At 45.2% G+C, this 24,741-nt stretch overlaps 7 protein-coding genes across 7 annotated transcripts; 4 read left to right on the top strand and 3 right to left on the bottom strand.

Annotated features, from left to right (window-relative positions):
- Window positions 1-2,805: 2,805 nt before the first annotated feature.
- GPI11 (Glycosylphosphatidylinositol (GPI) anchor assembly protein) lies at window positions 2,806-3,588 on the bottom strand (the record flags this gene model as incomplete). Its single annotated transcript, XM_058497399.1, has 2 exons — window positions 2,806-3,207; window positions 3,271-3,588. The coding sequence occupies 2 exons, from the start codon at window positions 3,586-3,588 to the stop codon at window positions 2,806-2,808; spliced, it is 720 nt and encodes a 239-aa protein (XP_058353342.1).
- A 113-nt stretch (window positions 3,589-3,701) lies between these two features.
- On the bottom strand, window positions 3,702-5,412 carry ONS95_004057 (uncharacterized protein). The gene is made up of 2 exons (XM_058497400.1): window positions 4,648-5,412; window positions 3,702-4,604 (listed from the first exon to the last, which is right to left on the bottom strand). Exons 1-2 carry the CDS (start codon window positions 4,817-4,819, stop codon window positions 4,006-4,008), a joined length of 771 nt encoding a protein of 256 aa, XP_058353343.1. The 5' UTR covers window positions 4,820-5,412; the 3' UTR covers window positions 3,702-4,005.
- Window positions 5,413-7,229: 1,817 nt separating this feature from the next.
- On the top strand, window positions 7,230-7,613 carry ONS95_004058 (uncharacterized protein; the record flags this gene model as incomplete). Its single annotated transcript, XM_058497401.1, has 1 exon — window positions 7,230-7,613. The coding sequence occupies one exon, from the start codon at window positions 7,230-7,232 to the stop codon at window positions 7,611-7,613; it is 384 nt and encodes a 127-aa protein (XP_058353344.1).
- A 1,988-nt stretch (window positions 7,614-9,601) lies between these two features.
- ONS95_004059 (uncharacterized protein) lies at window positions 9,602-10,205 on the top strand (the record flags this gene model as incomplete). The annotated part of the gene is made up of 3 exons (XM_058497402.1): window positions 9,602-9,796; window positions 9,849-10,028; window positions 10,074-10,205. The coding sequence occupies 3 exons, from the start codon at window positions 9,602-9,604 to the stop codon at window positions 10,203-10,205; spliced, it is 507 nt and encodes a 168-aa protein (XP_058353345.1).
- A 1,933-nt stretch (window positions 10,206-12,138) lies between these two features.
- ONS95_004060 (uncharacterized protein) lies at window positions 12,139-12,672 on the top strand (the record flags this gene model as incomplete). Its single annotated transcript, XM_058497403.1, has 3 exons — window positions 12,139-12,154; window positions 12,210-12,410; window positions 12,509-12,672. 3 exons carry the CDS (start codon window positions 12,139-12,141, stop codon window positions 12,670-12,672), a joined length of 381 nt encoding a protein of 126 aa, XP_058353346.1.
- Window positions 12,673-13,044: 372 nt separating this feature from the next.
- On the top strand, window positions 13,045-15,105 carry ONS95_004061 (uncharacterized protein; the record flags this gene model as incomplete). Its single annotated transcript, XM_058497404.1, has 5 exons — window positions 13,045-13,195; window positions 13,240-13,626; window positions 13,678-14,133; window positions 14,207-14,533; window positions 14,645-15,105. 5 exons carry the CDS (start codon window positions 13,045-13,047, stop codon window positions 15,103-15,105), a joined length of 1,782 nt encoding a protein of 593 aa, XP_058353347.1.
- A 463-nt stretch (window positions 15,106-15,568) lies between these two features.
- On the bottom strand, window positions 15,569-21,096 carry ONS95_004062 (uncharacterized protein). Its single transcript, XM_058497405.1, has 2 exons — window positions 19,079-21,096; window positions 15,569-18,962 (listed from the first exon to the last, which is right to left on the bottom strand). Exons 1-2 carry the CDS (start codon window positions 20,525-20,527, stop codon window positions 15,759-15,761), a joined length of 4,653 nt encoding a protein of 1,550 aa, XP_058353348.1. The 5' UTR covers window positions 20,528-21,096; the 3' UTR covers window positions 15,569-15,758.
- Window positions 21,097-24,741: the final 3,645 nt, after the last annotated feature.

Below are 24,741 nucleotides of genomic sequence, written 5' to 3' on the forward strand. Positions count from 1 at the left end.
TTGGGCAGAGTTGGTCCAATGTTTCCCGCCTGCAGCGTCTCAAGCCACCATGCACCCTCCAATCCAACACAATGGCTCTGAGCAAGTGAGCGGCCCAAGACTCCAAGTAGATCTGCCTTCCTGTTTCCAACATCGAAGCTCTGAAGTTGGTGCCAAAAGTGGTCATCCTGGGGCACAGATTTGCACGGCGTGTCATTCTGTACCTGGACAACGTTTCGAATCCTTCCATCAGCCAGTCCAGTGCCTCGCCTACAATATTTATTTCTGGAAGCTGACAGATCATGTCACAAGAGGGCAGCTATATATGGCATCATGTCAGTTCTCGTGGGAATGGAATGGAAGTTAGTAGGTTACACACTGAAGCCCGGATACCTGGGTGTATTTATTTACTAAGTTACCTAAGTTTAGGTGGTATTGCAGTGGCAGTGCAGTTGGTTCTCGAAGGTCCAGAATCGTAAGTTCCCACACCTAGAAAGCCAAGTTGAATGAAGCATCAGCTAGTATCTCGGCAAGGCCGTTGGCAAGAAGCTTGGTGCTTGGTGTGCTCGCGCGCCAAATTGATAGGTTGATACAGTAGGTCGGTAGGTCGGTAGGTCGATACCTTAGGTTGATGGAATGGTACCTACAACAAGCAGTAGGGCGGGCGTGAGGGACGGGCACGCACACACACACACGCACACGCACACCTGCATGGACAACACCGAGGTCTCCTTGCCTTGGCTACCACCTTGGTAGGTACGTAGAGTAGGTAAGACAATGCAAGGCAAGGCAAGGCACGGCAAGGTAAGAAATAGGGAGCCAGTGAGCACCTGCAGTGAGCAGTCGAGCATTTTCCGAGGCCGGCCAAGGCGATAAGACGACTGGGCGAATCATGTCCCAACTGCAGTTCTCCCAAGCCATTAATTTCAGGTTGTTCAAGGCCGCATGGGGGGGGGGGCATTATACCAGCACGGGCACGGAGACAGCCGCTGTTGACAGAATGAAAGCCTACCTACCTACTAAGGTGCCTTAGCTTCTGGCCGGTCATGAAGCCAATGGAAATGGAAAGCTTGTTTTGAGCGCACTCCACGACGCATATCAGAAGTAGGTAAGGTACCCTACCTACGTATACCTACCTACCTATCTACCCTAGATATCGATTCTAGGAATAGACAGCTCACCGACCTCTTCACAGCCTGGATCTCGGATATTATACGCGTGCCATCCACACCCATGATCGTGTGACGGCAGCCAGCACGAGGTGAGCTGGAGGTGTTGTGGTTGCTCTCATCCAAAGGATCAATGATTGGCTGTTCTATCAGCCCATGTTCCGCCCCATCCATTCCAGGTTCACGATACACCTACAGCATAGCCAACCCTGGCAGCCCATGCGCTCTAAACATGCAATGTTCTAGAGCAATGGATGGAAGTGACGAACTGGCTCGCCGACATAACGCTCCGACGAGGGTTCTTGTAATAGTAATAGCCAGTCCTGGGGCATTTCCCCTCTTCAGTTCAACCACTCACAACTCTGGAACTGGTCGATCTTGCTTGTTACCTTTATCTTGATCTGCTTGCAAGGCTTGTGATCAGGCTGTTTTTAGTTTGAGTTGGGTGAGCTTCAATTTGGACTGCGCAGCGGCGCTGAAATAGGAAGGCGTGTAGCTGGTACTGGCTTTTGGGCGCCCTCACCGTAGCTGCGGACTTCCACTTCAATTATTGCACTTATAAGTTTGAGGGCGCGGGCATGATCATGAGGCCTCGTCGAACCTGAATTGTAAATTAGCAGAACCTCGACTCTGACTAGACCACTCACTCCGGGATCTGTGTTGTCTTATCATGGCATCTCTCAGGAAATCGAGGCATTCTGTATAGACCCCAGTTGGGCGGAGTCAGTCATCTGCAATGCGCACCTCATAATCATGGCCAGGCTTACATGACCGAGGCATCTGCACTGATCTCAAGATGCCTCTGAAATTGAACTCGAAAGGCATGCCCAATTTCTTCTCGCTTTGCAAGATTGGTCTCCACATCATGAGAGAACATATGAGCGTCATCCAGTGATATTTGTCTGAGTGATAGGAGCTTGCTGTTCGGCATCAAACACGAAATATTAAGACCATGCGTTCGTCAAAACCCATCAATGGACCGAGATAAACACCAATGCCGAAAGTCAAGAATAAAGCTCAGACCTGTATTACCCAGTGTGCATTGCCATGCTTAGGGAGGTCAGAAGTCGTTCAAGTTCTGATGAGATCCTAACTTGCTACAAACAAAAATGTGTCAGGGTACAACGCCGAAACATCCCTAGTTGTTGAGAAATTGATCGACCACATGGAAGTGACTGAACAGGTTGGGTGTGGCTCCGAATTGGTAGTAGTACAGACACTGTATTACCAACAGAGATGAGAAGTAGAGCCGAGTGACTAGGAATGACTTTTGATCAAGCTCTTGTAGCATCGCAGACACAACGTTGCGTGAAAGTTCTATACGCAGAACGTCAGCTGGTGGGATGCTTTGCTTTGCATTCCGCTTGCCAAAACGGACTTCCAATGAAAGCAAATTGAAAAAGAGCATCGGAGGAAGGATTGAAAACATGTCGCGTTCGAAGTGGAAGCAGGCAAGAGAAATATATCAACACGTTCACCAGCAATAGGAGACATGAGTTCGGAAGAGTAGCATGCAAGAACGGCCGGTGATTCAGAGCAACGGACCAAAAGCGCGGCTCCTGAGCCGGAGGATATCGGATTTGAAAAAGTAAGAGCCGGTCTCCGTCAAACCATTTCAATGATGTTTGAACCCAAATCACCCTTCTGGGTCACGCTTCTAACGCAGCTCAATCCTCTTTCCCTTCAACCCCCAAGCTCCTATCGTCTTCCCTAGCACATAACCAGCATAGGCTCCAACAACAATAGTTACGGGCCACTTCTGCCAGTCTCTGTCCCAATCCAACGGAATCGGCACGGCACCAACCCAAGCTCCTAGAAGACATCCCACGGTACCACCAAACAACCCGTCGATAGGACTGTACAGCGATATTATTTCTCTCCATTTTTGACTATCGGAGCCGTGTACGTAGATGAGAGGGAAGACGGTGAGCAGCGCAATGTGTGCGGAGCAGAGAAGGGTGTGCGGAAGGTGGGTTGTAAGAGGGGCGCCGAAGAGGATTTGGAGGATACAGAGGATGGGAACGGAGAAACCCGTGAAAAGCAGAGAAACAAATGATGTCTATGTATGTCGTGTGATTAGCAAATCATTCATCGACGAATATGAAGACTGGTCGGAGCTCACCAGTAACCTCTTCGCAACATCCCCAACTGGCTTCTTCGGGGCATTGAGCTTGGCTTTCTTGACGAACTTCGTGTTTGACCCAACTGCAGGCAGGCAAACAACGGCATACGATATCTGTACAGCTGCCAGAGGCAGTAATGTGCTCAGCAGTGTAGATGTCGGGTCTGCAACTAGAGCTGGGAATCGCACGTAGAATGCGGAAAGGAGGATCGCAGGATGAACTTGTGAGAATAACCGCGCAATGTCATTAGGTAGACGCTCAATTGGTAACGAGGGTTTTATTGTGATGACCTGTGATGAGGCGTCTGCGCTCGACATGGTTACTGGATCAATGAGTGGCATTGTTTGGCTTTGAAATAAAAAGTGACGATTGAAATGGGACGCGCTGGAGCCCTCATATCGGACCTCGGGGCGGAGATTCGATATTCCGTACCTTGAGAAATTTGAGCTTCGAATGATCAAATGATGGCTGGTATGGAGCTGCGTAATGGCCGAATTCCATGCTCTATTGCTTATTGTATTATAAAGTTCTATGAGCTATGTCCTATAGCTGCTCCTTTGCAAACCGTAGCCTTTTTCAGTCCTTAATTGCGGTCCTGCTGACCAGAGCCAGCTGCTCTTCCATTGTAAATTCTCATCAGCCATGTTATTGCGCCTCAAGATGCGAGCAACGGTAGACTCCCATGCCTTTTGATGTTATCATCAGTCATTAACTTCCTCTTTTAATGCCCCAAGTCATGTCTCTGCCCCAGCCTTTGGAACCAGATTTCTCAGCGACAGATCGTAGACTATATCCTCGATCTTCTTGACATTGTACTTGATACTATCGCTTCTGCGTCTTAACGAATCGTTCTTGAGGTTCAAGATCTGGAAACCAGCATGTAGATCCTTAACGAATTGGCTAATTTGTAGAGGTCGTTGGTAATCGCCAAGAGTGACTGAATTGATAGCCAGTCGGGAAAGCTCTTCAATGAGGGTTATGAGGGATTGGAGGTATTCTTCGATTGTAATATGGAAGGCATCTCGGTCTTTGAGATTAATAGGAACTGGAGCAGGGTCAGTAATGAGTTTTGTGGCAGAAGGACCCGGCACACCATTCAGAATTGCTCCAACTTCTTCAATTGTGAGGAGTTTGCCTTGGTCTGCCTTAATGTACGAGCTCATGCCCCCCAGCCAACCACAAAATAAAATGGAGAAAATGACATTCTGTACGTCTCGAGTCCAGAGGCCGTTATATTTGTAGTATGGGGAATTGGAGGAGATCGCAGCAAGCTTGCTGATGCTCTCGATCTCTTCCCTGATGTAGGTTTCAGCAGCGACTAGGACAGGTCCAACTGTGAATGTTAGAGGAATTCAGTAGAAGGAGGGGAACCTCACGGTTTGCAGCTGGAGTTGAATGGGCTCTTGACAGAACCGACTGCGCATTCCGGCCTTGCCTCTCCAGAGTTTGCGTAATGGCTCGAATCTGGTCTCTGACCTCGGCGTCATCATCGATCTTTGTTTGAAGCTGCTCGAAAATTCGGGGATCAACCATTCCAGAGCTTGTCATGATGGGCAAGCTGTTTGTTTTGGAGGGGCAGAAGGACTGGGCGGTGCCGATGAGACTTCACAGGTGTGGTCGCACGGTGTGCTTGAACAGCCGTCCTTAGGGCGGTGCTTCCTTTCATCTGCGAGAGGCAAAGTTATAGTTGGAACAGCATTACAGTCATCACAATTTTGAGGCTTTACTTATCCTTTCTTCTCCATATTCTAGACACCATAGCTTGATATCATATTACCCATTCCATTGTCCCAAGTCTCCGTCCCAGCGCGGCTCAGACCACCACCCTCTGCAGCAAAAGTTTCTGCCTCCCCAACTCGATCTCACTTGAACATGCAGCACTTCTGTATCCCACATGAACTTCTAAAAACCGAAAGCTAATTCCTTCTTCACGACCCTGGACAAGCCAAAATCCGTAATGAAAAAATGTGGTCGCGTCGACAGGAGGCAGTGTAATACCTGTGACACAGTGCGAGAAAGCATAGGCAAGCCCAGAGGCAATCCCGCAGAAGACAAAAATAAGTATAATCAATGTGACATCCTTAGATGTCTTTCAGAGATTAAACTGAAAAGAACAGATACTACACTTGATCTAAGCCAATAGGCAAAGAGAGCTAAAGAGAAAAGAAGAAGAGAGGAAGATGCGAATGAAAGTCGAGCTTATATAAAAATTCTACCTGGACCGTGCGTCGGCCTGGACGCTAAACTGTTTGCTCTGTTTGCTTATCATGTGATTCTTCCCTTTGTTTCGGTCATGAAATGTGGCTGTGCTCTACCTACCTACCTAGGCAGCTGGGTAGGTACCAACCTTACAAGAGAAAGCAGGCCCTACTGTGGGAGGTGCAATTTCTTGAAATAATGACCTCTTAACTATTATGAATTTCTTATTACTATCAATTAACTGTTAGTTGAGAGTCACTAAAATTTCATAATAGTGATATGATTATTATTCTAGGAAAGTGCGCCTCCCACGGTAGGGCGGAACCTGCTTTTTCCTTCAAGGTAGATATAATTAATTTACCTAATCATATGCCCAGGTGGGTTTAAAGTGAGGTAGTCAGGTCGGCTCCACGAGCGTTGTTTGGGTTTAACGGCCCAAGTACACCCCCCGGTTCCACATACTGTAACAAAACACATGATATTTGTGACTTCAAAATACTTACCTAGGTACCTAGGTAGATCCCTTATTTACTCCGCCTCGCTTCCTCGTACATCATGAGGTCGAGGGTAACTGACGCGACTACCTTCAGAGTCTACTTCGTCAGGCTTGAAGGTCCTCGAGTATCTCACCTTACCCTGCAACTTCGTACTTGGTTCGCGAGAACATGGGCTGGGCATCAAACCATGCTCTAGTAGGAGACAGTTCCAGTCCGCTCCATTCTTTACTGGAGGTAGTACCATTCCGATGACTCACTTTTACGCGACCTACCGTTATGGCCCACCTCAAGCAGTTTGGCATCCACTTCCAGTTGTTGAGAGTAGATGAAACTGTGCTCATTGTCGAGAGTGATTTGGCAACGGCATTGTCGAACCAAAATGATGCCATTTTCCACTTGGGCAATCAGCTCCAGTCCAAGACAGTCGTCCCCTCGCAAGGCAGCAATGACTTCTTTGAACAGGGCTCGATTTCCAAATTCGAGCGCAAAATGCAGTACACTGATCAACAACTCTTCATCTTGATTACCGTTGGAATCTAATCTTCGGAGGATATGTTGGTTTGGATTTCGTTATCACCGAACAGTCGCTACTCAATAAAGAGTTCGAGAGATTCTGGACGTCGAAAGGCAACAAGTACAATAAGTCGCTGCTTGTCCCTCCCGTGGAAGCCATCCATCACAAGGACGTGAAGGCTCAAAATCGGAAATTCCACCGCATAGCGCTGCTGTCAGTTCCGGCTACTCCAGTCGGCCTTTCACTGGACTTTCCTCCTGATTTACCGAGGTTTGATGCCTGCATTGACTTCCTTATGTACCTTGTGGAGAATTCAGCTATCACTGGAGAGGACATGATGATTGGTACTCCATTCTTGGCCCAGGCTACACTGTATAGAAAGCAGCTTAAGATCTGGTGGGCTAACTCTAGCGTCCAGAGTTAACACTGTCAGCATCCCACAAGGAAAGGAGAGAAGGGTTGTGACAGCCAACATGGTTCTACCCCATCAGTCCGAAACTGTATTCCTTGGTTTTAGGAAAGCATGGAATCGTATGAATGCCCTTGAGAGCCGTTGCCAGGATGTATTGCCACCCTCTTCAACTTCGATGCCATGCGAATCTGACTCGATTCCATTTATGCTCAAAATCCTACGCGGGCCTACTTCTTGTTGGACCACTTCTTCACTGGCCAGATATATACTGTCCAGCGATCTAGAAAGCTACCAGCCCCCAAGGCCGAGTTTCAAGGTCCTGGAGATAGACCGCCCATGGGGCAGATGCTATCAGACGTCCAAAAGCTAAGTGGCAGACTGGATCGCGGTGATCAAAAGCTTCAGAAGATAATATCGGGTGGCCAGTTGTATACAAATTCCGAGAAAAGATATCTCAAGGAGCTGAAAGCACTGCGTGGAGCAGCTACCGCCGATAACAAAGTTACACTGGAGTCAGAGAAGGTCGGGCAAGCGAAGCTGGCATTGGAGAATAAGGCTAGAGCCGACTTCAGGTATGAGCGCAGGAAAATTGGCGCCACGAAATCTGCTGATATAGAGATGCAGGATGCTCCGGAGGATTCTGAGAGGAAGAGGAGGCGGGAACTATTGAAAGCGGCCTCGAACCTCCCCTGGCTTGAAGAATATGAAGAAGGTTTGTAATAGTTGAACACCTGCAGATACAGGATGTCAAAATCAAGCAGCTTTTTTCGTGCATTTTGTGGCGGTTGAAACTCTAACGAACATGCTATGTGAAGTAAGGCCAAGAATAAATGATGCACAGAAGGCACAAATTACAAAGTTAGATATTCTCCACACACTTCTTCTGAGCCAGGCTGATACGCATCTAGAAGAATGTTAGTCATGAAAATTCATGATTTCTAGGATCCATTACTTGGTAAATGCCTAAAAGAAATCATTCCTCAAAGATCGTCTTGTGGGGCAAGTGGATTTATGCTGGAATGGACTGATGGTAAAGTTGTATAAAGCACATGGGCAAGTGTGGGATTATCCCTTTTGAATGTGGTTTACCAAACGGTCATAACGGCTCTCAGATCGTTTGTATGGAGCCAGAGGTCTATGCCGTATTGACTATTGAAGGAAGTACTGCGTGACTGCGTCTTCGGTGTGTGTTTCGTCCAGAGCATGCTTCACAGAAATATGATTCTTATTTGGCAATCGGAGCGGGCAAGCTTTGAATATAGCGTTTTTCAACGTGAATTATGTAGGATAGCAATTGAAAGTTGGAGGTGTTCGACCAAAGTCCAACATTCGTTCGATTCGTGAGTGAAGCCCTTCTTCACGTGTGAATCAGGCGTCCTCCCCTGTACCTAAATACTCGGAAGGAGCACTAGTGGTCTCGATGATGTTAGGTGGAGAACGCGGTATCCTAGGTATCAGGTTTCTAATTTCAAAAATCCGTTCAATTGATATGCTACGTGATCGCTCAAGCTGGTTGACTGACTACACCTACCTACCTGAAGGTACCTACTCGGTACCTACCTAGGTGGCACAGGTGGGACTGCACATGGAAGGTGTAGCACGTGACAGCTGCAACAGAAAATGTGCCTGAGCGAGCCGAGCAAACAATGCAAACCTAGCAAACAGCACAAACAGCACAAACACCCTAGCGCCTGCTGCAAGGCAAGTTGAGCACGGGCCTCATAGAATATCTATATAGCCTCAACCTCCTTCTCCTGATTCAATTTTTTTTTCTTCCTTAGCTCTCTTTGCCTATTGGCTTAGATCAAGTGTAGTGTGAGTACCCCTTTGCCCTTCAGATGCTCTCTTGCTAACTTAGATTCTAGATCTGTTCTTTTCAGTTTAATCTCTGAAATCCAGACAATGTCTGGAACTTTGATTATACTTATTTTTTTACCTTGGGAATTAACCTCCTGGCTTGCCAGTGTTTCTTCCCACTGTGTCACGAGTCTTACACTGCCTCTCGTTGACGCGAACGCTTCATTGCAACTTCTGGCTTGCCAGGACTGTGAAGAAGGTCAGTATCTACTGATCGGCTTCACCTAGGTAGGAGAGTTACGCCGAAGATCGAGGCCATTCGTCCATCTGCTCGACGTCGACCTACTGGAACCTGGAACCAGGCTGCCAGAAGTGCCTCGGGATTCCTTGCTGAGTGAGCGACTACTACGCAAAATCTTGTCGATGCGACCAGCGATGATGGCAAAGATAGCCATGGCCAGGGAAGTGCGACATGCAGCACAAGAGAGCTGGATGGGAGAAGCGGGAGCATAGACTTCTGCTGCTGCAGACAAACGATAGCTCCAAGCAGGCAGACCGAAGTGTTAGCATCCAAGTTATTGCAAACACGCTGTTCGATAAGATTGCTGTACTTTGTGGCCTCTTCAAGTAGCGTCAAGTATTACTTTTCTTGCAACTGTACAATTTACAATTGTGTAGCTCGGCAGTATCACCAGATTCATCTGCTATGCCATCCTACCTTGATGAATTCAGCAACGAGAAAGTCAATCTAAGCTCGCGACAGCAGCTTTTGCCTCTTTAGCGTTCAACGAGCAAACAAAGTCGTCAATGCCTAAGCACGATACTACAAATAAGGTGAAGTAACAAGCAACAAAACCACCTCCGGCTTCGATATTAACTCAGGATCACAACAAGTCCAGGACAGCAACAAAATGATGTCTCCAGACGCCGATGAAGTCTTCGAAGACTGCATCGAAGCACCCCCAGCCAATACTCCGAACACTACTGAGAGCGAGAAAAAACCTAGTGGTTTTCCATCAAGCCCAGCAACAAAGGACGGAGACAGAGGAGGCTCAAAGAAGCCCAAGACACCCCGTGAGCGACAGATCCAGCAGAAGTTCCAAGCGGTACGCAGTGTCTTTCATTCCACAAACAAATCGTAACGCTTACACTCCCCAGGCACGAACTGAGTACGAAAGAAAACGCTACGTTGCCTGCAGAGAGAAGTGTATGGATCTCCTCCGCCAGCGCAACCTCCCTCGCGTTCCCAGATGTTTGACACTCCAACTCTTCGCCTCATGTTCATACTACTACGGAGCCAAAAATGCGCTTGAGCAAGCTTTAAAGATTGCAAGTCAGGTGTGTAACTCCCTGTCTACAGTGTTCCGTTCTAACGAGGTTCAGTTAGGAGATTTGGATGCTGATGGGGAAGTGCGAAGAGATATTGAAGAGCTGTTGGAGGAGCTCGAGCAGTATCGCCCGAATGCTGGGGAACCCCGTATCTACATCAAGGAGCTCGAGGAAGATGAATATTGATACGCTGGGCAGGACACGAAGCTTAGGGCAATAGACAGAAAAGATTATGTGGGGACAACGGCGGGAAGTTGGCCTGCTGAATGGTGACAGGGCGACGGTAAGCTACTGGTAGGTAGAACATCGATCAAGGCCGTGCGATACCTACCAGAAGTCAGCGGCCAGTCTAGCCTCAATCCCCATGACAAATCATCAGGCGCCGACATGCTCTAATATTCCTTGAAGTCGACGCTCAACAAGACACAAACAGCACTCTCATAGTCCTACCCGATGACAAAGGCGTTTGCGAGGCGGCTGGGTTTTATACTCCAGTATGGACGTCCCACTTGAGACTCTGCCATATGCCCAGCAGATTCAAACTTATGTGTAAAAGCTTAGCTCTTTAGCTGACATTGCGACAGTAACGTCACCGAGCATTTGCTGAAAAAAAATCAGGTACTGGCGTACTCTGCCCGGAACGCAATCTTCAGAGAAGACAAGGCAAGCTCCAGTCACCTTCGCCGGCACAATTCATGGCGCCCCGAGCTTTTATGGGTCGGCATATTCCAAGAATACCTGTTGGCTTGACTTACGTCTCTTCCTCTGCTTCAGACATTTGGAAGCCTCCCTTTCATACCTCGCCATGCCTGTGCTATACAAGCCCCCAATAGACCATGACCAGTATCCTATTTCGAATGCCGCCGCCCAATCTGCTCTGCCCTGTGCAATCATCCACAGTCTCCTATGCCACGTCTCTCGCAGACTATGCATTTAATTGTATCATATACGCACCCGCAGCGTTCTTACCAGATGCCTCTCCACTTGCCGTATCCGGCAGATACCCAGCCTTCTACGAGTGAATCTCGTCCAGAGCCGCCCGCCATCCATGGTTCTCGGTTGCCTGCTGGGAGACTGTGTTGAAGATTGTTAAGTCCTTCTGCATCGAGCCTTGCGTGCCAGGGTTCAGGCTACAGGCTTTGGGTCTGCAGAGGCTAAAGACTTAAACACTGGGCATTTCCCTGCCTCTGAATTCCAGCTGCAACATGGGTTCGATAACAAGTGTGTGAAGGACCAACGTTACAGTCTGGTCAAAATCGGAGGTTCCACGTTTAGTTCTTCAGAAAAAGATATGTATAGGAACTGACGAGATTAAGCATGACACCAAATGCCGTTCTGGGAAAGCAAAACCAAAAGCACAAGAGCTATGCAACAACGCTGCAAATCTACACCACTTCCTTTGTCTTAGGCACTGTGATGCTGCCGGAATCTGTTGGTGTGAAACTGTAACTGTGCCGTGAGGCGCTGAGACATGTTCCGGGATATTGTAATGGTGTTTTCGCCTGAGCAGAAACAAACCGACCTAGGTAAACAAAGAAATGGCAGGTCCGCAGCTATCGGTCCCGGCTTGGAGTGCAAGTTGTGTTTACAGCACTGCGGAGGTACCTAACTGATGTTCGAGGCAGCCAGGCAGCGAGGGCTGCCGAGGATCAACTCTCCAGTCTGCTGTTGTCCACTCTTACAATACAGTTAAAGTACCTTAGTCTCAACGATCATATCAACTGCAGCACAGTAACTGGACAGTCTCATTAATCGCTGCGACCTGCCTCAAGCTTTCCTAAAATACCTCGCTACCTTACCTTAGTCTAGATACTCGTAGCTACCTTACCCCAGATTGGCCCGCAGTGGATGTGCTCCAGCTGTGCCGAGGTCCTTTCACATGCAGTACAAGTGTTCCGGAGAGGCACGAGCAAGCCAAAAATCCTACCTGCATTATTGCCGCAGCGTACTCTACCTACCATACAAATACCTTGCATCGACTTCAGTTGATTACACCCGCAGGCTGTTCTGTTCCTCCCTCCCTCCTTCAAATTCTCTCTACCACGTCTAAATATCCCCTCGCTTCCCTTCTGCAGCCTCCGACAGATAACGAATGAACCATACGTCACGTCAATACATCATGTCTCTCAAGAACGGTACACATGGAAATCTTGGTACACCCCGTTTGAGACCAGTTTTAATATTTCATAGACTCTTTCCCTGCCTCTGGAGCCTTTGATGCAATCAACGATACCCTTAAATCCTCCGATGCTGAGCGCAAGGACGCCGTCAAGCAAGCCAATGCCGTATTCGCCTTCACGCTGAAAAACAAAGCCGGCGAGACGGAGAGTTGGCACATCGACCTCAAGAATAAGGGGGAAGTTGGAAAGGGATTAGGAGAGAAGCCAACAGGTATATGCTCCTCGGACTAGAAGCCTCACAATGGCGTAGTCAGCAGAGCCAAGACAGTATACACGCAACAGAATACAAGCTAACACGCACAATGACAGTAACCCTCTCTCTATCAGACGAAGAATTTGGCAAGCTGGTCTCTGGGAAAGCAAATGCACAGAGACTCTTCATGTCAGGAAAGCTGAAGGTTAAGGGAGATGTCATGAAAGCTACAAAGATGGAACCTATCCTCAAGAAGGCTCAAACCAAGGCGAAGTTGTAGAGTGCTGGGGGCATGCAACATCCTCGTGTACACATATATTACAATTCATCAATACCCCGTTCCGCATCTGGCTCTCAGGTTTACGTGAACTGTACATTAGTGATGCTGCCTGGGAATTCTGTATAACTCGTCTTATCCTGGCTATCGGCGGATCCCGTCAAAAATTGGTCATGAAAATACTAAAACGGCATTCATCTTCAAACATGAGATTCAACCATCTCATTATAGGAAGGTGGCATCGTGGGTACTAAGACAATTGTGTTGTAAAGCACCAGCAATTGCCATAAATTGTACGGGCTTTAAATGTGCCTCGTCGCAACATCAACCAAAGTCTCCCATAATACTTAACAACCCCGCCAAACCACAACAGGCATGTCTCGACGAATTGGTTGGCCTTCGCACATGCCAGAAGATGTATGGGCAGAGGTTGCACATGATATTCCTGCGAAAGATGAGCCATTCATCAAACAGTATCTTTCTGGCCAGGAGGCATTGATTACAGAAGAAAAGAAGCAGCGGAGCGGTACGTACTGCGCACCAGATTAGTACTCAGGCTGACAGTCATAGACCATGCTTTCCGCGAGACCCTCTCCCCCATGGCCAAAGAAGCCTGCGCAATAGTTGACAGGATCCGAGACGAGGAGAAGCGTACGATATGGACGTCAGAATTCGAAGACCACATGGCGCAGGAGACAGGCGCAAACGTATACCCTGGAATGATGTTCTCTCTGGCAAAGGAGAGGATGGAGAAGACAAAATTATGGCAGATCATCAGGCGGATGCCAAAGGGCGCTCTGCTACACGCCCATATGGATGCTATGGTGGATTTCGACTACCTGTATGACGTTCTGTTGAAGACACCGGGAATGCATATCCGAAGTCCAAAACCATTGGCCACCCAAACGGATCTTGAAATCAGCGAGTTCAACTTCCGATTCTTTAAGGCCGAGAAAGGTAAGTTCTGTCGCGAGCGTAAGACTGGACAGTCACTAACAATCATTCCAGGAATTGATGCCTCAATTTGGAGTCCTGAATATGTGCCACATACCCCGATTCTCCTCACCAAAGCAGCAGATGCTTTCCCAAATGGCGGAAGAAATGGCTTTCTATCCTGGTTGAAGGAGAGAACTACCATCACACTCAACGAGTCGATTGAGCACCATCACGGTGTTGACGCCGTATGGAGGAAGTTCCAATCCTGCTTTATCATTCTCAACTCAATTATCTTCTACGAGCCTATTTTCAAGCTATTCATGAGACGAATGATGCAGCAATTAGTTGCCGATGGAGTCAGATGGGTCGACTTGAGACTGGCATTTGCCTTCTACTACTACCGCGAAGGCTCGGAAGAGCCAGAACCGACATATGATAGGATGTTCAAGATATTTGGTGAAGAAATTGAAAAATTCAAGGCTTCCGAGGAAGGAAGAGAGTTCTGGGGAACTCGAATGATCTGGACTGGTATGCTTTTTGCCAGGAACTTCTGGCATTCAGGTCCGAATATCTGCCTTCTTGACGCTGACATCAATTACAGGACTCCGAGCACTTGATACTAGAAAGATCGTTGAGGACATGGACGCTTGTATTGCAATCAAACTCGCATACCCCCATCTGGTGTCTGGTTACGATTTGGTTGGTCAAGAGGATCCGGGTCGACCGCTGAAAGACCTACTCCCAGAGTTATTCTGGTTCAAAAAGCAGTGCGTTCAAGAGGGAATCGAATTACCATTCTTCTTCCACGCGGGAGAAACACTCGGTGATGGGAACGATACTGACCAGAACCTCTTTGACGCTGTTCTCCTCGGCACCAGAAGAATTGGCCATGGATTTTCCCTTTTCAAGCACCCTCTCCTCATCGACAGTAAGTAGCCCTTCTCTATCAAGTCTCAAGGACTCTGCAACTTTTGGTGGTCAGATTTCCAACTAGCAGAGTTAACATTATTCAAAGATACACACGCTGACTATTGTAAAGTGGTTAAGGAAAAGAAGATTCTCGTTGAGAGTTGTCCGATCTCTAACGAAATCCTCCGTCTCTGCGCATCAGTCATGTCTCACCCCCTCCCAGCACTACTTTCTCGCGGCGTTGCTTGCTCTCTTTCCAACGACGATCCAGCTATTCTGGGGCAGGGTACTAACGGAATGACCCATGACTTCTGGCAAGCTCTCCAGGGCTGGGAAAACCTTGGATTGGCTGGTCTCGGCTCCTTGGCTGAGAACAGTGTCCGATGGGCAGCTTTCGAGGACCAAACCCAAGCAGAATGGGTTGCCGGCATCAAGGAAGCTTCACTTGGAAGTGGGATGAGAGCTCAGAGGATGCAGCAGTGGGCTATCGAGTGGGAGCAATTCTGTCTTTGGATCGTCACTGAGTTCGGAGATGATGGTGAGAGTGTCCAAAATCTGCGTCAAGAAACGAGCCTCGATACTCAAAATTAGATTTTAGCTGGGTTATTCTAATTGATATCGCCTTGCTTTGGAGTTTGTACGATAGAGAGGTAGAGGAATACTCTGATCCTCATCGATTCAGGGGCGGCGTTAGGGTGGCTTGGGAAGCCGGCCCCTGGCCTGAAAATAGTCTAATTTCGACATTATTAGAGGCAGTTGTCAACTCTGAAGATCGAGAGAATGCAAGGATTCGGATTGGTTGTGGCTAGTTAAATGCATCTCCTCTTGGAATCTCATGCACTCATGATGGGCAAGTGCCTATTTGACAACCCTTCTGACAGGACGGAACGGCTGAGAGCAAAGATGAAGATGGTTACACAGAGCATCGAGATAAGCGCAGGAGATGCCGTTGGGACACAGGCCCACTCGGCCATTTCTTCGCTCGAAGTCAAGTTCTCTTAAAATCATGAACGTAGTATTACATCTATAATGCGGGGATAGAAAACAATCGCTATGCAACGCCACCCATGCAGTCCTCGATGACCTCTTGTCCAACCGAAACACGGAGCCACGTTGGGTCACCGCACTGAAAGACACGCATCCCACATGAAGATACCGGCGGAAATACAAGTCTGACCCCAGATCCCCTCCCTAGATCAACCAGTGAATGGACCAATGACCATATGCACCATCCACGTCATTTCTCAAAATGACTTATTCTTCTCCAGGACCTCTGCCAACTCCTTTGCTAACTCCACTGTCTTAACTTGCAAGAGCCATGTCTCCAAGCCCTTCCCATCACCAGCATTTGCGAGAAGCTTAACTGTCTTTGCCGCTGCCTCGTAGTTGACTTGGGAAAGAAGCGCTTTGTTCAGGATAACTGTGCCGAGGGGGTCAGCACGAAGTAGCATTCTAACAGCATTCGTATCTTTATCCTGGAGAACTCTGAGAGGTCCCAAGCCTTTCGTCGTCCACTTGCTACCTTCTTCAGGGGTTGTAGTGAACATGAGTGCCTTTGCACGGACTTCAAACAGAACTTTCTCATTCTCCTCACCAGGGCCACCAGATGTCAGGTTGATCTGCTCGTGGACCTCAGCGTCAGGATCTCCATCCACACCACTGTCCGCATCAGTCGTAACGCCTGGAGAGGTTGCCCTCGAGGTGTTTGCAGAGCCAGTAGCAGATGGGAAGAGTGAGGACGTGACGCTAGGTGCTCCGAAACCAAAGCCAACATTTCCTGAGGATGGCCCCTTCGCACTGCTGGAGCTGCCAAAGAGGTTGGACAGAGTAGGCTTTGGATCCTTGCTACCGAATGAGTTGGATGCAGGAGCCGAGGTGGGTCCGCCAAAGATATTTGAAGAATTGCCTGTTTTCGTAGGTGTGGCCGTTGTGATGCTGACAGTGGGTGCTGAAACACTCGTCTCGGTATCTGCTGCTGCGCCAAATCTTATGGGGCTATCTGGTTTCCAAGTCTGGTCGGTAGGCGCTCCAGTGGCTTTTTTGAAAGGATTGCTGAAGGGGCTGCTAGCATCCTTGAAGATATTGGATGTGCTTGGATGAGTGTTCTCCTTCTCCTCGGTAGAGATGTGCCGAACAGGATTACCATTACTATCTTTGGTGATTCTATCAAAGAGATTGCCCCCAGGAGTAGTACTACCACCATGTTCCTTCTCTGCTGGAGTATCTCTGCTTCCAATTCGGTCGAAAAGGCTGCGTCCCGGAGTTGATGTGCCACTTTGCTCCCTTTCTGTGGCTGGTTCTTTACTTCCTACTCTACCAAACAGGCTTCCACCTGGTGTGCTAGAACCTGAACCGAATGGGTTTGCCTTGAGAGTGCCATAACTACTGGAAAGGTTCGTTTTCTTTGCAGAAGCAATTCCATCTCCGGTTTCTGAAGCCGGTGTACCCGGTCCGCTGGGATCATCACCTGGCTGATAGTTGGGATCTCGATTCTCTTCATCTCCATCAGTTTCTTCATCTGCGCTTTCATCATCAGCATCGTTGCCCTTCCCACTATCTGCATCAGAAAGGTGGCCGAAAATATTGCCACCGAACGAGATTGATTTAGTCGATACATGTCCATCAAGAACAGAACCGGTGCTGCTTCCCAGAGGTCCTGGGGTTGAAGTCCTAGAGACGTTCAAAGAGCTGAAGACGCTGTTTCCCGAACCTTGATTGGCGCTGTTCTGACCAAAAAATGGCTTCGATGTGACAACTTTGTTTAAGGATTCAGGCGTCAAACTCGTTGAAACAGACTTGTCTGAGTCTGCTTTGTCAGAGTTGGGGACGAAAGCATTACGCGTATTCTTTGCCAGGTCTTCCAATGCCTTCAGTTCATTCCTACGTTTCTCATAGTATTTCGCTTTGAAATCCTCCAGATCACCGTCATCAGAATCATAGTCCGCATCAATTGCCTTCTGTAGGAGCTTCTTCTCATTATCCTCTTTATCCTCCGAAGCTTTTTTGCCGAACTGAGCAAGGAAATCCACAGGCACTGTCGAGAAGGTAGGTGGCTTGAGAGTGCTTCCCTTTGCTGCCGACACGGTATCGTTCGTGGTTCCACCTGTAGGCTTAGAGGAGAATGGATTCTTAGGGACGCGGCCTGCAACATTTGGAATGAACGTCTTCAACTCGGCAGGAGTTGGAGTGCCAAACAACCCGGGAGTCTTGGATTTTTCGGGGTCGAATGTTGTATTCGCACCCGGGGTGTTCAGTGGAGCGAAAACGCTTGGGGATGGCGATGCTACCTTAGAGGTAAATGTGGCCGAAGGAGCTGATGCAACTGGAGAGGAGCTGGATTTAGGAGGCGAGGCGGGCACTGGCAATTTCCCGAACGGATTGATCCTAGAAGTTTCCTCTCTTGGTTCCGGGAGAGGAGCAGTCTTCTTTTCTGGGCTGAACTTTGTGGGGCTACTTGACTTTGATGGTGAAGGGCTGTCGAGAATGTTTTTGAAAATGTTTGAAGTGTTGGATCCAACAGTACTACCATTCAATCTAGGTGTCTTGATCTGTCTCAGTGGGCTCACCTCTTCGGTGTCCTTGGTAATCTGATTTTCGGCTTTTCTTTTGTTCTTCATCGGGGAAGGAGTGGCGAAGTTGGATGATGGATTTCCATTATGACTGACGGCCGCCGGTTTGTCAGAACCGGGCTCCTGTAAAGCATTGCTGGCTGCACTGCTAACGTTGCCATTACATGAAGGCTTGGGATCAGAAGTAGCTGGAAGTTCTCCTTGTGTTGATTGCTCCTTCGTTCGCTCGGTAGGATTTTCATTCTCTCGGTCTTCATCCAAAATCAGCTTGCGCTTGGTAGGTGTTTGACCCGTAGTGGCTGAGCCAACAACCCGGAATGGGTTGGTAGCAGTGTCTCTTGCGAAATTGCTGCTGTTTCTGCCGCTCCGGCTGAGTCGTTCCTGACAAGCATTGTGTTCCTCTACCAATTTCCCTCGCAGCTTAATATAGCGAAGTAATGTGGGACGAGGATTGACATCTGCAGGGAGCACTTCAAACATGGCCGACATTGCTTGATTCATGGCATCGATCCGGTACTTTGTAATCCAGTTCGCCTTGACTTGCGGGTCATCTTTCACGTCGCCAGGCAAGACCTTAGCAACCTGCTCGTCTGTGATATTGAAGGGGTCGGGTCCAGAGGCCAAGGCTGGATGATCGGCTGATAGAGGGAATGAGGAACCAAGAAAGTTCACCTGTACATTGTGTTGAGTTTCCTGCTGTAAGCCCTTGCTTGGCTGGAGTAGATTGGGAAACATCCCGCTTGGTGGAGGTTGACTGGCTGCCATGGGAGCGTCTGTCAATGGAGAAGAGATCTTGGGAATGTGTTGGAAAGAAGGCGGTGTTGAAGTAGACAGATTCTGTGGCCTGGCGCTATTGGTCGCGCCATTGTTGTTATGGTTCTTTGAGCAGTTAGCGAGAGGCTCCTTGATATTGAGCGCGCTTGCTATTGCAGATTGTGGTGGGACGATAACAGCCAGGAATTTGGGTAAGCGAAAGGGAGGGGCGAGAAACTTACTGAAGGAGAAGATTGACCAAAGAGGGAGGGCGCTTTCTTGAATGGAGAACTCGATTCCGCTAATGAAGTCACGCTCTCAACACTATTTGAACTACCTCTGAAGCCACTGTTGCCCTGATGCTGTTTCACGAATTCATCAACTGGCTTGTTCAGAGCTCCGAAAGGGTCGTTCGTTCCTGACTGCTCGGAGTTGGCCTGGCCAAATAGATTACTCGCTGCTGTCAATGTCTTGCCTGTACTACCAAGCCCGTTGGCTGTGGACGACGGTTTGTTCAAGCCGCCAAAGATGTTATTAGGCGCCGGAGGCCGCTGCTCTCCGAAGATGTTGGACGTCGGCAGTGAGCCAGAAGTTGAGGGTGTAGTAGCTGGTGGCTTGGCAAACAAGTTGTTGCTAGTAGATGCTGGGCTTTCGTCTCTGCTTCCACCCAGGTTGTTCATAGAAGGAGTTGTGCTTCCAAACAGATTACTCGTTGGTGCAGTCGGGCCAAAGACGTTCGGAGTCAGTACTGGTTGAGAAGTAGAGGGTCCAAATAGGTTACTGAGAGGAAGCGCAGTCGCAGGTTGGGAGCCAAAGTTCACGCCAGAATTTGATACCGGAGCTGGATTTTGACCAAATACAAACGGGGTAGTTGCAGACTTCTCCTGCGCTACTTTCGATCCAAAAATGAAAGGGGACTTTGGTGCTTGGCTTTGCGGGGTGTTTTGTTCTGCTGTTGAGCCGAAATTGAAGAGCGAGGCTGACTTCTGAGGCTGAGGAGTCGCTGGTTTCTCTTGAGGCGCGGAAGAACTGAAGTTGAAGGGCGAATTGAATGACTGAGGTTTCGTGGCTTGCTGGCCGAATTGAAAAGGGCTGCCCGCCGGCTTGCTGTCTGCAGGTGGTCCAGATCCGAAGCTAACGCTGGGGCTTGCTGGCGCAGGCTGTGAAATACCACCAAAGGAGAACAGGTTGCTTGTAGGCGTATTTCCATGGTTGAAAGCATCTGAAGTTGCTGGCCCTGTTGAGCTGCCAAATGAGAATATGTTGCCACCCGGAGCTGCTTGTGCTGTTGACGTTCCAAATGGGTTGACCGAACTTTGGCCGAATGAACCAGACTGAACCGTGGCCGGCTGACTCTGCTGCATCGTTGATGAACCTCCAAACTGTCTCTTCATAGCTCTATCATCTCCCGGGAATCGGCCTTCGCTGTCTGACACGTCCGGTGAGGGTGTTGCATTGCTACCAAATGGAGGGGCCGCAAAAGTCATCCCCCCGGGAGCAGAGAAGTCAAAGGAGCCTGAGCCTTGTATGCTTCCACCAAAGAGTCCATTTCCGTTCTGCGCTGGTTGGGCAAATTGTGGTATCGAGTCAGATCGGGACCCTGTCACGGTACGGCCTGTCCTCCCTTTCGGCTTTGCCTTGATGTTTCTTGCTGCTAGCTGCGCAGCATTCGCACGCTGAGGTGCATCCATCTTTGCGTGTTAGATATGAGATCAAGTTCGACAATTCGATATGTTCGTATGCGCGTTGAGGTCGAAGAGAAGTTTTGGGAGGTTGAAATACTCGATGTGGATGGGAGCGCGAACGATACCTTCCCGCGTGACTATCGAGATCAAGGAGGGCAGATCCTCGAGTGTGCCCTCTAAAATCGACTATCGAAGTAACATCAATATGCTTGTAGCAGTGTTGCGATGGTATGCCGTCGACGTAAGCGTGAACGCGATCTGGTCCAGGAATGAACAAAGAATATGGATTATGAGCCTTGAGAAATCCCAGCACGGACTCTTCCAGGGCAGGCGGCTGTGTCCACCTGCTTACTAATACATTATTGCGGAGATGTTCGTCTGAACCTAAACACAGAACAAGCAAGACAAAAACCTAACATGCAGCAAATAGAATTGAGGTTACTGCTCTTCGATTCGCCTTAAATAACAATTTTGCCGTTTTCCTTCATTTTTCAACCATCATCTAGCAATAGGGCACCCCTTTACCTCGACACGGCGTCCTTGGTTCTGTCTAGAGGCTTTTTTTTTTTTTTTTTCGAATCTATAGTCTATTTAGCTACTATCTAGCACTATGCAGATATACTATTACAGACTAGTTATATATATAATCACGGGCTAATTAGCCCTGTATCTAGAGCTAATCAGAGTATAAAAGAAACTAGTATAAATAAAAGAAATCTAAATAATATTAAAAACTTATATAATTCTATATAATCTTATATACTCCCTAAGCCTTCTGCTCCTGTTTTAATATATATTACTATTATTATAGCCCTTCTCTAGTAAAGAGCTTAAATTTCCCTATTATATTATCACCAAATTGCCGCTCTAGCCGCCTCTTATAAAAGTATAGAATATTACTCTAGTAGAGAGTTCATATATAAAGCTATCGGGTTTATAAGACTTATAGCTAATATAAAAGCTATAGTTCTAGGAATAAGCTCGAGGTTATTTAGATATACTTTTATATTAGTATAGACCTCTATAAAGTACTTATCTCTTAATCTATCTAAGTATTTATAATCTTTAATAATATATTTAACTATTTAGTATACTTATTTATAATTATACTATAGGTTATCTAATTATTTAATTATATAAAAGTATCCGCGGAAACTGATTTTATTAGTTCTTATCTAGATTAGCACTAAACTCTTAGCTTTTATAAAACCTTTATAAAGCTTATTAATATATTAGTTAATATAATATTAGGAGAACTTCTTCTAAGTTTCCTTATAAAGAAGTGATATCTCGCCTTAATTCTAGTGTTTAGTCTACTAGTATCTTATCTTCTTCTTAATCTATCTCTTATACGACGAGATTAGCTAAAAGAGCTATAGTAGATATATTCCCTTTATTATTATTAACTAGCTCTTATTATTTTAGTACCTCTACCTTATAGCTTCCTTAGCTAATTAGTTTACAGTCTTATTCCCCGGGATACTAATATAAGCTAGAATCTAGCGTATTATTACTAGGACCTACTAACACTAAAAGACGTTTACTAAGTAGTAGATTTTCCGTAGGATTATTTAGCTCGACTACTTCTAGGAATATACTAAGGATAGAATCGCTACTTAGTTATCTATAAAGATAATAAGTCTTCTTATATTATTATCTTTTAGAGTTATATCTAGCGCTATCTAAATACTACATAGTTTAGCGCTATAGATTATAAATTAGAAAGATAGACCTATATCTAGTTAATACCTCTTCTTTTATTTTAGGTCTTATATAGCTACTTCTACTTATCTCTTAATATTACTTCTATTAGTAGAGATTTATATATATAATATTAAGTTCTCTTACTATAGCTTATTATAGGACTTTATTACTATCTTAGTATCCTTAATAATATATATAAGGGGAATCTACTACGATTTAGCTACTACTAGTACTTATTATTTAAGTCTCTTAAATATCTCTAGTAATATAATATATCTTATACTCTCCTCTAGCTCTTAAAGTAATAACTTTCTTCAGTGTTTTTTACTTATTATACCTCTCTCCTTTAGTATTCTTATCTTTTAGTATATTAAGGAAGCTCTAATTCGATGTATAGTAATTAAGCTGAGCTAAGTAAGCTATACTTTAATATTAAATGTCTTTATCTTAGTATTAAGTACTATTATAGCTATAGATTGGAAGGCTCTAGTAGCTAAGTATAGAGCTTTCTTTTATAAGATATCTAGTATTCTTAGTTATTTTACTTAGTTTATCTTCTTCCTATAGATAGAGTTTAAAATCTACTAAGTAGAATAGCTATAGAATATTTATAAAGTAATAATTACTTTAATTAATATTAATATATTTATATTTAATACTTTCTACTTAGAGCTAGAGATTTCTCTACTTATATCTTAATATATTCTATATACTTTATATTATTTAGTTCGCTATCTAAGATAATTCTTAAGTAGTAAGTATAAGTCTTTACTTATATCTCTATACTATTTCTAAGATTAACTAATTTATCTTATACTAAGATTTTCCTTTTATTACTCTCATAGATAAAGTATATAAGCTTATACTTCTATAATATAAATATTAAAGTATATCACTAGGCTAATTCTTTTACTTTTAAGTATAAGAGTTCTAGTTTCTACACTATAGATTTAGTAGTAGCTTCTTCTATTATAAAGCTAATATCATTAATATAGCTTATTATTAGCTCTTTTAAACAACTTATCTCTAATAAGTCTATATTATAAAATAAGTATAAGATAAGTAATAGTAGTAAGCCCTTAGGGATTCTAATAAGGACTTTAAACTTTATACTAACGCCTTTATAAAGCTTATATATATAGTTCTACTTCGTAAGTACCTAGCTATCTACTAAATAATCTCTTCTAGTAAGCGACACTTTTAGAAGTTATAAAAGAATCTTTCGTAAGAGATATTATTAAAAGCTCTAGAGATATTAAATATTAAGAGGCTTATTATTTTATATTTCCTTTATATTATATATACTTTCTCTAAGAGTAAGTATATTATATATTTATATAATAACTACTTCTAGCTCTTAGTATAAGACACTAGAAGAAGCTTATATTATTCCATATAATATTATATTCTCTTTACTAAGATAATATCTATAACTTTTCCTATTATATTTATAAGAGCTACTAAATAATATAACTTTAGTTATAAGTAGTTATATTTCTTAGGCTTTCTTAGTACTATTATAACTAATCTTTTAAACTTATAAATAGTATTAGAGTTAAATGAACTAGTTAAAGAGTTTAGTATAAATCGGAACTAAAAAATCTATTATAGCCTTTAAGACTCTATTAGGGATTCTATTTTCTTTTAGAGCTTTATCTAAAGAAGTATCTCTTAATACCTCTCAGACTTCTTACTTATTAATTAGAATCTATCTCTCTACTAGTATAAGGTAGTTATAAAAGTATATATCTATTAAGTCTACCTTTAGAAGTTAAGAGAAGAAAGTAGCTTATAGTACCTCTACTTTACTTTCTATATCTTCTACTAACTTTCTATTACTTTTCCTAATATCTAGCGTAAAAGCTAAGACTTTAGTACCTCTCTATCTTATCTATCTCGCTAGTAACTACAACTCTTTCTTATCTTATATATTAGATACTCTTTCCTTATAAATATCTCTTTAAGCGACTTAAATCGCCTTCTTCTTAGCTCTTTTTACTATTATAAACTCCTATATATCTTAAATAATACTCTTAACTTTATTCTACTAGCGCTAAGCTCTTTTAACTTTATCTACTACCTCTTTATAAGCTCTTATAAACTTTAAGACTATTCTCTTAGTATACTTCTTCTTTATTATAACTAATATTACTACTTATTATATTACTTCTACTACCTTATTAATAATATTATTAAGGTTTATTAGCGTGATTATAGCGTTACTTTCAGCTATAAAGAGTAAGAGCTCTTATAGTATTCTTTAGAAAGTCGCTTAGTCTATAGTTTTATAGTCTTATTAGCGGATTATCAGGGTTCTAGAATAATCTATTAAGATTACTATCTTTATTAGTAAGTGGTCTAATATTATATCTAACTCTAAGACTACTTTATAAGTAGCTAGTCTATCTATAAGTTTAATACTATATTAACTTAAGTCGATTATAGTACTTTATAGATTCGACTAAATATCTACTCTTAGTCGAGTAACTATACTTACTAGGAGAGTAAGTTCAAGG

Source organism: Cadophora gregata (genome assembly GCF_030347475.1).
Source record: "Cadophora gregata isolate MNR1 chromosome Unknown scaffold_13, whole genome shotgun sequence".
NCBI lineage: Eukaryota > Fungi > Ascomycota > Leotiomycetes > Helotiales > Ploettnerulaceae > Cadophora > Cadophora gregata.